Raw genomic sequence first — 13,319 nt, 5'->3', positions numbered from 1 at the left:
CAACAATGAATGAGAAAGCCATCATCTAGAAAAAGGACTAAGGAGGGAGACTGAATGTGGATCACAACGCACCATTTTCACCCTTAATGTTGTTTGCTTCCTTTTTTTTCTTTCTCTTTTTTGTTCTGATTTTTACTGTGCAGCATGATAAAGGTGAAATATGAAAGGTGAAATATGTTTAGAAGAATTGTGCAAGATTAACCTCTAGTGGATTATTTGCCGTCTAGGGGAGGGATGTGAGGGGAAGGGAGAAAAAGTAGGACCATAAGATTTTACAAGAGTGAATGTCAAAAACTACCTTTGAATGTATTTCAAAAATAAAAAGCTATCATTAAAATAAATAAGTGGATAGATAGATGAAGTACATTTATATCACAATCTCCCTCCCCCATAAACTCCACTTGCTCAATATTGTCTTTAGCAACAAATACAAATGTTCTGTTTAGTCACTAATTTAGGGAATTGTGATATGGGAAAGAAGCTCAGGAAAGATACAATTAATCTAGAAATCATTTTTATAGGGCTGATATTTGAATCCTTGAGAGCCAATGGGATCACCAAATGAGACAGCATAAAGGGCCCGAGACCTATGGTGAGTGGAAGTGACATAGATGAAGATCCAGCAAAAGGAAACTAAGAAGGAATTATCAGACAGATAGGAAGAGAACTTGAAAACTTAATAGAGGAGAGGATATCCAGGAGAAATGGATAATCATTTTCAAAGAATGCAGAGAGGTCAAGAAAAATGAGGATTAAGAAAAGAGCACTGGATAAAATTTGTTACAGGAAAAGGGATGGGAATGGAACCAACGGTACACATAAAAGGGTTTGCCTTGACAAAGAGAAGGTTCTTATATAATGAAAAGATAATGAGGATATTTGTCTAAATGATATGAAATACAGTGAAAATGAGCTCACTTTTTGGTGAAAAATAAGGTGAAGTCTTCAGTGGAAAGAATGGAGTAAGAGAAATCTTTTGGAGGCTTGAAGAGGTATGAAAAGTTTTGACATAACTATTATATTTAATATATTAGAAAGGGTTAAAAGGTCATCCTATAATCAGGGCTCAGGTGAGATTAATAAATTTGTAGTGAATCCTATTCCCATAGGTTTTGATTTTTTTCCAGTTCTGATTCATAACATATCAATACATACAATAGGAGTTAGCTTCTTAAGGGCAGAGATAAAGTTTTTGCCTTTCTTTGTATACTTGCACTTAATATAGGGCCTGCCACATAGTAAGCATTTAATAACTATTTGTAGACTAACTTCCACTTCTTAGTGGTGTCACATTATTAGCTTGTTTAATTATCGTTTTTATGGTCATTCAATAAATCTGTTTAAGAACACCCTATAAAACACTCTGAATTCTTTAGTCAAGAAAATTATTGGACTAATCTTCCCACCAACCCCAAACATTTGGCCACAAAACAGTTCCAGGCTTCATCTGCTGTGGCCTACAGCAAAAGGTTTCAAAAATTATCTTTCTAAAGCACAGGTCTAAATATATCAAAGACAATTAGGTGGTGCAATGGATAGACCATTGGGTCTGGAGTCAAGAACACCTAAGTTCAAATTTGGTCTATAATTCTTACTTAGCTTTACAACTCTGGGCAAAGCATTTAACCTCTGTCTATCTCATTTCCTCATTTGTAAAATTGTTAATAAAACTCATTCAAGGTTATTTTGAGGGTCAAAGGAGATAATATAAAATGCTTAAGACAGTACATAGCATATAACGAGCACTATATAAATTGTTATTATCATCACCATCAAGAATTCTTAGCAATAACCTATTATCTTAATAAAAAATACAAACTAATCAGTTTGTCATTTAAAGCCCTTCACAGTTAAGACCCTATTTACCTTTCCAGACTTTTTTCATACTGTTTCCACCCAAAGTAGCCAACTGGGTATTTTTCATCATTGAAAAAATAACAGGTTCCTCCCTTCCTCCCTTCCAGGGAGATTAAAAAATATTTCTGAATTTTCTTAATTAAAGAGAGAGAGGAACTGCTACTTTTCCCTGACCATGGCCAATAGTTTATTCACAAAGGGGAAAAAAAAAAAAAAAGCTCCACACTTAAGCACTGGAGAAGTACTCCTAACTTAAGGGTTATTGAAATAGGATGGAGTCACAGAAAATAGAGCTAAAAGGGGCTAACAAGAGCTTGTCCAAAATTTCTGATGCTTGTATTCTATTCTTGGCCTCATTTCACACAGCAAACTAGCAATCAAAGAGAATAAGTCGTATAATTAGTAAAGAGCAGAGATAAGATGTGAGTTATAGTCCTCTGACTCCATATCTAGAACTCTTCCCACATTACAATTACCTAAGAATATTTTATAAGGCATGAAAAAATAAGTGAGAAAAAGTCCAAGACAAAGCAGATAAAAATAGAATTTTCCAACTAAAAGATGAAAGATGCATTCTTAGATAAAGATAAAAATTTAAAAGCAAGATTCTGTCCTTAATAAATAAAAAATAATGTTATTGCTACTTGGTTAACAAGACTAAAACTTTTAAGTTATTTTTCCATTACTAGTTTTAGTTAATTTTTTAACATCTTCTGGTCTGTTCCCTTTTTAAATTAATTGTAAACATTTGCAGAGCAGATGATTTGAGAAGTTTTCTATATAAAAATTATTTTTAAAATTATAGGAAAATAAAGTCTGTGATTTTTTTTAAAGTCACAACCAAATGAAACTCTCTCAAAGACAAAAGCCTACCCTTCTTTTAAAAAAATACTAACTCAGTATAAATGAAATGAGCTTATTTTTTCATTCAGAATTCTTTACTAGGTGCGTACTACCATGTCAGTTAAACACACAATGGAATATTGGCTGGCCATTTATTCAGAAAGGGGGATAAACATCTGTCACTCCCCCACATACCATGCACAATATTGGAGACCTGCTTCAGCACTGGCTTTTCCATTTTTTTGGCATAAAAAGCTGCATACCACACTCGCAACTCGGTGCCTGGAGGAATGTCCCGGGAGGTAGTGAAGTAAATGTCATTGTCATGCTGAAAAGCAGTCAAGTTCTGATGTTCATATTCTACTGCTGGTCTCACCATCATCATCCAGTTGCAATCATCCTCATTAGATGTATCAAAACAAATTGAGTGTCCATCCTTCTGGAAAACCTAATAAGTGAAAAGACAATGGTATGGTCATCTACTAAGATAAATAGGAAAAACACTACAGAAGCCTTGGCACAAAAATCAAAAGTGAAATACCTAAGACAACACCTTCTAAAGAGCCATGCAATACAAGGATGGCTTTGCATAGCTTAGACTAAACCCAAAAGTTAGAATACCACAGAGGGGGCTCTCGTTCTAGGGAACACACTGAATGCTGTCTGAAAAATAACCTAAGGCAAACTTTTTATTATCAGTACTAAGTGATAGATTCTTTCACCACAGAATAAGGAAAAATACAAAGTAAATCTCAGTCTTAGGGGCAGAAGCTGTCAAAAATCTTATGGCTGTTAGGTCATCCATAAACTTTGACATGTCTTGCCTAATTGATCCTTGTTGCCATATTTCAGAGGAAAATAAATATCAATATTAATACTTTCACTATAAATGTAAACAGAAAATGTAAAGAAGTCATAGGCAAATGAAAGAAGGACTGATTGTTTCTCCAAGTAGAAACTGTGAATATATGAAGGGTATGGTCAAGTTCATTTATGAATACAAAATCAACCAAAAAGAGACATCTCATTGGCTTTTTGATCATTTAATCTTGAGTTGTTCACCAAAAGCACAAGCAAAAAAACTATATAAATTGTCCCTTATGCATGGATTTCTGTAGCTTATGATGTAGAGAGAGGTCAATTCTATGATGAACTTTAAAAAACTCTCAACCAAATCAATGTATAATTTGATAATTGGTAACTTTATTGTAACAAAGGAAGATGAAAACATGCTTCAGAATATTTTCAAATTAAATGAAAAATTTTCTTCTACTCTTATAAGCTATTACATACTTTATTCCAAAAGAATAGGAAGATGTCTGATATGGGAAGTACAAAAAATTACACAAAAAAATGAAACTGACTATATCTTAATATAACAAAAACCAATTGGTTCTGGTTAACTGGATGGATGTCATTGCAGAATATGTTGCGTGCAATTAGAATATTGACTAGTTAAAAACAAAATACAAAATTAATGCCAAACTTTATGAGAGGAAGGAACAAGCATTTGTTGATTGCCTATTATATGCCAGGCACTGTGCCAAGCAGTCTACAAATATTATTTTATTTGATTCTTACAACAACCCAATGAAATAAGAGCTATTATTTATCATTATTCCCTTTTCAGTTCAGGAAAAAAAGATTAAGTGACTTGCCCAAAGTCACACAACTACTATATTTGAGGCCACATTTGAACACAGGTCTTCCTGACTCCAGGCCCAACACTTTATTCACTGTGCCACCTAGCTGCAAAAAGAATAAAGATAAAAAATAATGTAATTATAAAAAGATTATAATTATTCTAACTTGACTTCTTCAAAATATAATTTTTTGAAAAGAGGTCAAAGAATATGAACATGCATTTTTTTTTTCCAAAAGAAGGGATATAAGCTAACAATAGCCTCCTAAAATCACTATTAATCAAAGGAATGCAAACTCAAACAACCTTGAGGAATTACCTCAAACTAGAAGAAATTCATTAGAAACTCATTGAAGAGAAGAGTGGTAAGACAGGCACGCTGGCTCGCTGATTGTGGCATTATGAACTGGTACAACCATTCTGGAAAACAATTTGGAACTATGGGAAAAAAGTTACTAAATTGTTGATATTCTTTTACCCAGACACTTCACCAGTAATGGGAAGAAAAGTCCCCAACAATCATTATTCCATGCATATACAGTCAAAAGAAGACTTAAGAGTGGTCAAAAAAGAATGTAAACTTTCACAGCAAAATATACTGCTCTAAATCTCTAATAATAAAAGAAACACAAATTAAAACAAGCCTGAAATGTCACACACAAAAAATCAGCAAATGATGAAAGTTAATCATAGTCAATACTACAGGAGTGTACAGATACATTAATTCACTTAGTCCCATCACTGTAGAATTATGCTAAGAAAGTAGCTAAATTACCCACAATTTTGACTCAAAGACCCTCTTTACTGAGTCATGTAAGAGGGGGAAAAAAGAATAGTTCCATATATAACAAACTACATATTCATAGAAGCACTTTTGTAGAAGGAAAAAATTAAAAACAAAGTCAATGATAACTGATGAGAGGAATGGCTAGATAAACAAACTGCAGCATAAAAATGAAACTTAAGAAATGAATATGAAAAATTTAAGGGATATTTGGGAAGAATTATAATTTGAAACAAAATGAGTAAGGAGAACTAGGAAAAAAATACACACATTGACTACAGTAACATAAATGGAAAGAATGAAACTGAAAATTGTATAATTATCATGACCATCATGACCATTACTGACTACCAATAGGAAATGAACTTAACAGCAGGGAAGCAGATTGTTTCATGGAATAAGTGCTAAGGTAGAGTCAGAGAACTTGGACTGATTTCCCTTTTTAAACAACACAGTAGATCTCAAGTGTCCTCATCTGAGAAAATAAGACCACTGAACCACTCAGCTTCTGAGGTCTTCTCTAGCTCCAAACCTATAATCCTATCATCTCCTTCCCTTCTTTGAAGAACTAGGCACCATGAATATGGATCACTGAATAAAGATTATACTATATGTTAGACTTACTAAGCTACTTTTCTTTCTTCTTTAATTTTCATTCTTTGTTGAAAGGAGGCAGGAAGAAATCATTCAGATATGATAACAAAACAAAAGATTAAATAAAAACAAAAACTTGTTGAAAAAAGAGATCCTATACACTATAAAATATTCCTAACTGGAATCTTTAGGGCAATTTAAAAAACTGTCAACAAAGTAGGTATCCACTAATTAAAGAATTAAAATAATAAAAATGACTGTGTCAAAAAAGGATGAATGATATACTTAAACAAACTTGGTTAGGTTTTTATGCTATGATAAAAAGCAAAGACCATAATATTTTTTTAATTTCTAAAAGAGGGGGCAGCTAGGTGGTACAGTGGTTAGAGCACCAGCCCTGAAGTCAAGAGGACCTGAATTCAAATCTGACCTCACACTTAACACTTCCTAGCTATGTGATCCCGGGCAAGTCATTTAACCTCAATTGCCTCAGCAAAAAAAAAAAAAATTATGCTAAAACACTTGAATCCAGATTAACTGCAATGAACAAACTAGGTTTCAAAGAAAAATTTAATTAACACATCACACCTCTTCTTATAAGAGGGGTTTGGGGCATGGAATATGGCCTACATCATCAGAATTCTAGGCTTTTGTTCATCAATTTTCCTTACTTCTTGGTGGGTTGGTATTGGTGGATGGGTAGGTAAGTAGATAAGGGAATATCAGAAAATGATGTAAAAAACATGGGGAAAAATTAAATAAGACAGAACAGCCAAATTAAATGAAGTACACATAAAAAGAAATCCATTCTGGTTATGCTTCTGAAAGCATTAAAGAAATGATTTTTCATTTAGGAGTGTATATACTCAATAATTGGAAAGAATTATAGATATTTATCTTTTTTTAAAAGAAAATGAGAAGACATAATAATTACTCATTCATATGCCTTTTCAGTTCTATAAAAATTTTATGAGAATTATTTATACATGCACTGAGGCTATCCTGCATAACATTTCTAGTAGATCATATACTTTCATTGTCTGAAAGGATTAGAGAAAACAAGATAATATATATTTTTAAAATTTTTTGTTTATATTATTATTTTTTTTATTTTTAAGAAGCTTTTAACTTTGGAGAAAAGATTGCATCCCAAGAAGCTTTGCTCCAAGAAAATATCTCTCATGCATACATTAAGATTATACAATATCTCCTAATAGATTCAATCAAAGATGCTTTTTTTTTTTTTTTCCTGAGGTTGGGGTTAAGTGACTTGCCCAGGGTCACACAGCTAGGAAGTGTTAAGTGTCTGAGATCAAATTTGAACTCTGGTCCTCCTGAATTCAGGGCTGTGCTCTATCTACTGTGCCACCTAGCTGCCCCAAAGATGCTTTTTTCAATGATTCTTTGTCTATCATTGTCAACTAAGAGATCAAGCATGCATGGCATGCTCACCAAAAGTCATGGGGAATGTGTTAAATAAAGTCCAAATGGAAGAGTTTATCCTTTAATGATCATCAGATATTGCTGATGTTCCAGTTTGCAGATAAAATTGGATTTCATCTCAAGAAAATAGCAAAAATCACTTTAGTATCTTTACTAAGAAAACGCCAAATGGGGTCATAAAGAACTGGACATGACTGAAATGACTGAACAAGTATAAGGTTAGGCTAAAAGTCATGGAAGCTAGACCTAAGACTTGATTGTAAAGTGTCTAAGTCTCATGTGCCTAACTGCTGACTCTGCTTCCTAGTAGCCTCAAGCACTAACATAGCTTTTTGAGTAAATTAACTTCACCAGTGCTTTCTTTTCTAATCCTGAGTAGTTAGAAGCCTGAGGAATCCCATATATCTTTACCATCCTTTTCCAAAATTACCTGAGCTCTCTTTCTGCTGTTATCTTCTAATAGAGACCTGAAAGTGAAGCCTTACATATACAATAATACATTAGTGACACAATGTTAACAGGACTAAATAAGCCAAGGAGCAAAGGTCTTAGATTTAATTGTGGACCACATGAGGGACAAGGGATAGGAAATCAACCTGAAGAAAACTTTACTTTAGGTAAATTTGGAAAATACAGTAGGTGATAAAAACCCAGAGAATTCCGGGAGAAATCCATTATAAGCAACTGATATTTGTTTTCCCATGAGACCTATTAGATTTTTCACATTTTAGAAAAATCACATTTTTCTCCCCACCTCCCAGGTATCCTAATGGATTGCTCTTATTCACTTATGCCTCTTTTGAATAGTGCCAAAAACAGGCTGCAATCCGGGATCTAAATTGAGTCATTTAAAAATTTCTCATTCTGTGCCCTTATGGCTCTACAGAGCCCATGTTTTTGGAAGTCTCTGTCCATAAAGACCAGGATGAATGAACCCTTTGACAAGCAGCAAAGGGTGACCAAAATAAGTAATTGTAGGCTTTTGGAACCACAAGTTTCCAATAGCATATACTCATTATACCAATTTAGAAAAGCAGTTATTCACCTAATAACTAGGATCTAGTTGCTACTAAACATACAAGATCATATATCACTCTTTGTCCAGAATTGCCTATTATGATTGTGATAATGGAAAATGAAAAATTCAAAATCATAATAGTCTAGATCCTAGTGTTGTTAACAACTTATAATTCTGTCAGACTTGGATCTCCTGTTCAAACCAGTCTGATTAAGGGATTATATGGTTTGGATCTGCTCCTGCAATAAATCATCACTTTTAGTTTAATAAGATAGTTTAATGATTACAATAAAACTGGAAAAGTACAATTACAACAACACAATAGTAATATTACAAAGAGAAGAAAATAGCAAAAAGAAAGACTACTGAAAGAAAAACATCACCAATTCGGGAAAGCACCAACTCCTGAGTCAAATAGTTGGGAAATCTCGAGTCAAAGCTTTCAAAGTCCCAATTGGGAAGGTCCCAGGCAGAGCATTCTCTCCATGAGTGAGATTCCAAAGAGACTCTGCCTAAAGGACTTAAATATAACTTTAGACAAAGAAGGTTTCCAATCAAACTATCATGGACACCTACATTGGAGGTGGGGGGAAGGTTGCCAACTCCCTTAATGAGGCTCTTGTGAGTTCTTGTTTTCAGTAAACTGCCTTGGTTTCTGAAGATAAATTACTCAAGATGCTTTGACCTTAAAAAAAAACTGATCTGGTAACTCAAAATCATATACTGGTCTTCATCTAAAGTCTATCACATCATTATACACTTCAACGATACTGTATGAGGATGTATTCTGATGGAAGTGGATATCTTCAACATAGAGAAGAGCTAATCCAATTCCAATTGATCAATGATGGACGGAATCAGCTACACCCAGAGAAGGAACACTGGGAAATGAGTGTAAACTGTTTGCATTTTTGTTTCTCTTCCCAGGTTATTTTTACCTTCTGAATCCAACTCTTCCTGTGCAACAAGAAATTCGGTTCTGCACACATATATTGTATCTATATGTATCTGCCTGCCATCTAGGGGTGGGGGTGGAGGGAAGGAGGGTAGAATTTGGAACAGAAGTGAATGCAAGGGATAATGTTGTAAAAAATTACCCATGCAGATGTACTATCAAAAAAAAGTTATATTAAAATCAATAAAATAAATAAATAAATAAAGTCTATCACATCTCCAAGCTTAGGTTCTTCGTTGGGGCAAACATGCAGAGCCTGCACTGAGATTTGTATTTATCAATCAAAACCTAACGAAGAAAACATCTTCTCTCCTCCTTTAATCCAATTAGTTCCCATCTAATGAGAATTTAGTTCTTGAGAAGCACCATTTTTCCTGATACACTGATGGCTAACTGTCCTCTACAAGAGAAGAATTTGGCATCCATTAATCTGGTAACAGGATATACTCTGAGGAATGGAACACAAGCAAAGCCTTTCAATGAACCATAGTTATAGCTATGTTTGGTTTGTGAAAGTTGCTTGAGAGATAGATAAAATAAAATATTTATCTATACTAATTTCTGGGTAGTGACTATAGGTCTGTCTAAGTGGTCTAGAACCTATGCAATCAAGGGATCTTTCTTCTGGGATCAGGATCAATGAAAGAATTTTGCCAGTGCTTCCTATTGCATATGGTTATTCGTGGGGAATATAAGCAGCCATCAGAGACATATGATCTTTGTTCAATTGAACAACTAGGTTGAAATCATTATGAAAACAGCAGAGTTTGGTCAGTGGGTCCTCTGCCAAACTAGACATGAGGACCATGAAATCATGTTGGGCTGTGTAAAGGTAACAGAATCCATGTAAATAAAAACAAAACTGCTATTCCTATCCTAACCTGATTGCTTCCGAGTTAGGTGGCCCTTATCTAACACCCTCTACTGGTCCTCAACTGGGAAAGTGACACTTGTATGATATCTCCTTAGCTCTATTAATTAATACCATATATAATAGGTGCCTGTAATTTCTTTCCTCCTACTCTTTTAACCCTCTCTCAAGCATCTCTTAGTTGCCAATTCTAATGACCTTTTCTCAATTCTCATTCTCCTCACCCCTTCTGCAGCATTTAATAATCACTCTTTTTCATTAATATGCCTTATTCTCTAGGCCAGGGGCTCTCAAACTTCGGCCCGTGGGCCAGATGCGGCCTGCTGAGTCCTCCAGGTTATGGCAAATGGGCTGAGGGGCAGAGACAGAGTGTGAGTTTTTGTTTTTACTATAGTCCGGCCCTCCAATAGTCTGAGGGACAGTGAACTGGTCCCCGATTTTAAAAGTTTGAGGACCACTGCCTTTTGAGACATCACTCTCTCTGGTTCTCCTCTAACTTGTCCAGCTACTCTACTTTTTCCTCTGCTAGATTTTCTTACAAATTGTCTAATCATTACTGTCCCTCCGGATTCTGTCACAGGCCATCTTTTCTCTCCCTCTATATTGTTTTCTTTGTTGACCTCACTCAACATGGATTTAATTACTGTCATTATGCTGGTGATGCTTAAATTTACCTTCCCTGCCCCAATCTATACTTTAGACAACATTCAGTTGTGTCCAACTCTTTATGACCCCTTTTAGTGTTTTCTTGGCAAAAGTATTAGAATGGTTGACCATTTCCTTCTCTAGCTGATTTTACAAATGAGGAAACTTGAGGCAAACAGGATTAAATGACTTGACCAGGGTCCCACTGCTAGTGAGTGTCTGAGTCAGATTTGAATTTAGGAAAAGGCGTCTTCCTGACTCCAGACCCAACACTCTATCCACTGAGCCACCTCGCTGCCCTAATCTCTCTTTTGACTTCCAATCACCCATCTCCAACTGCTTTTCAGACAACTTAAACTGGATATCCAGTTAAACTTAATATGTTTAAAACAGAACTCATTATATTTCCCCTTATTCCTTCCCTCCTTCCTCCATTACTGTAGAAGACAATATATTCTCCAGTCCCTCAGGCTTACAATATAGGTATCCCCCCACTTCCTCACTATTTATTACAATCAATATCCAATCTGTTGCCAAGGATTCTCAGTTTTACTTTTGCAACATCTCTCAAATATGCCAAATTTTCTTCTCTGATACTACCAAGTGCAGGTTTTCATCACCTCACACCAGTACTATTGTAGTAGCTTGCCAGTAGGTTTGCCTACCTTGCAACACTTCAATTCATATTCCACTCAGCCATCAAGGTTTTTTTAAAGGCTCCTCAATAAATTCCACTGGCTCCCTATTACCACACCTGGATCAACTACAAAACGCTCTGTTTGACATTCGAAACCTTTCATAACTTAGTCTTCTCCACCCTTTCTTTTCTTTTTCTTTTTTTGTATAGTCTTCAATCCACTGCTATTGGTCTTCTTGCCATTTTATAAACAAGACATTCTATCTCTCAGCTCCAAGTATTCTCTGCCTCCCCTGATGCTTGGGATACTCTCCTTTCCCATCCCTATTTACTGGTTTCCTTTAAGCTAGCTAAAATTTTACTTCCAGGAAGTCTCACATAAGTCCTCTTAATTATTTCCTACTCTGTATATTTGTACATATTTATTTGACATCTCTCTCATTAAATTGTGACTTTCTCAAGGGCAGGGATTACCTTTGCCTTTTATTTGTATCCTTAGCACTTAACACAATACCTGGCACGTATTTTTTAAGTCATTTTTTTTCAATCATGTCCAGCTATTTGTGACCTCATTTGGGGTTTTCTTGCTGAGGATATTGGAGCTATTTGCCATTTCCTTTTCTAGCTCATCGTATAAATGAGAAAATCAAAGCAAACCAGATAACGTGGCTTGCCTAGGATCACACAGGCAGTAGATGCCAAAAGTTAGATATAAACTCAAGAAGATAAGTCTTCCTGTCTTTAGGCTCAGTACTCTATCCACTGTATCACCAAGTTGCTCTGGGCTGGCACTTAATAAATGTTTACTGACTGAATGACATTATGTCCCTGACTGATAATAAGGTCAATTGTCCAACTTTTCAGAAGTCATGTCAATAATAAATCAATGCTACCTTAAGAAAGGGAAGGGTTCTCTAGTTTGGGAGTTTCTTGGATTCAATCTCCAGAAAAATAAAGATTTTAAATATAGCTCCCCTCTGGTCTTTCCTTCCTCCTTTCCCAATGCAGAGTCATGCAAGCCCCAATGTTCCTCCCACAGAAGGGTCTAAATGCCCAGTTCAGGTTCCCCTTACTAGCCTAGTATCAAAAGTTTTCTCTAGGATAGTTTGGACAAGTACTTCAAGAAAGGGATTGGGAGAATTGAGTGATACAATCAGGAAGATGCCTTGCTTTCTAATAGCACAGGGATATGTGTGAAATCACTGGATCATAATTATAATGTGTGTATATTTCCTTGGAATAAAGGAGCTTGTCTTATTGATTTGATAATCTTGAATTTTGGATAAAAGACAATAAGAGTTCTTATCCAACTCCTGTGAGAGAAGGAAGTAGTCCTCACTAGAGGTATCTTAAATGGCAGGAATCTGGTATTTCCTCTTTGGGCTCCTAGGGACAATTTCTAGCTGTTGGACTAAGCTATATTGAGAGGTTGTTACATAGCTGGTCTTATTATAAATACTGGTACTAGGACAATATATATGCAAAAGCATAATGACCTCTTAGGTATTTCTTTACAAATGACCTTAGCTGTGATGAAAAAGTTATCTATTCTATATCTCAGACATTCCTCTCATTATTACTCTTCATTGTTGCTACTTTACATCAAGATATCCAAAGTGACTTGTGAATATTTAACAATACTTACCATTGAGTTATAGGATATGGTTCTCTGAAAGTAGGGAGGCAAAGCTTTTGGTTTTAATTTCCTTCCACATTTAGTCACTCATTTAGAATGTGTCATTAAAGTTTTTGTTTGTTGTGTTTTCCCTATGTTCCTAATTTAGTATTTTTTCCTCTTTTTCCTTTAGTACTGATGGATATTCCTGAGATTAAGGTTATATAGTTGGGGCCCTACTCCATTTAAATGATGAAAATTTCTCAAAATTTCCTTCAGGACCTTGCATCAAGAAGTGGGACATAGTAAGATGTTAAGCTAGTTCTTAACTGAATAGCTAAGAAAGATATTCCCAAGACTTGATTGGTCCAGCAGTTTCTAGTTATCAATAGCTTTCGAGTAGCCCAAAGCCATA

At 35.1% G+C, this 13,319-nt stretch overlaps 1 protein-coding gene across 4 annotated transcripts in view; it reads right to left on the bottom strand.

Annotated features, from left to right (window-relative positions):
• PRDM15 (PR/SET domain 15) overlaps nucleotides 1–13,319 on the bottom strand; it is a 169,907-nt gene that overhangs the window by 109,018 nt on the left and 47,570 nt on the right. For 3 of the 4 annotated variants that reach the window (XM_074300477.1, XM_074300478.1, XM_074300476.1), the window contains one exon: nucleotides 2,896–3,148. In XM_074300477.1, the coding sequence (XP_074156578.1) occupies nucleotides 2,896–3,148 (253 nt within the window). Of the gene's footprint in view, nucleotides 1–2,895; nucleotides 3,149–4,661; nucleotides 5,261–13,319 lie in introns of those variants that run through there. The other variant, XM_074300479.1, reaches the window with a different exon arrangement.

Source organism: Sminthopsis crassicaudata, chromosome 3, assembly GCF_048593235.1.
Source record: "Sminthopsis crassicaudata isolate SCR6 chromosome 3, ASM4859323v1, whole genome shotgun sequence".
In the NCBI taxonomy this organism is placed as follows: Eukaryota; Metazoa; Chordata; class Mammalia; order Dasyuromorphia; family Dasyuridae; genus Sminthopsis; species Sminthopsis crassicaudata.
This window is presented reverse-complemented; position numbering and strand designations above follow the sequence as displayed.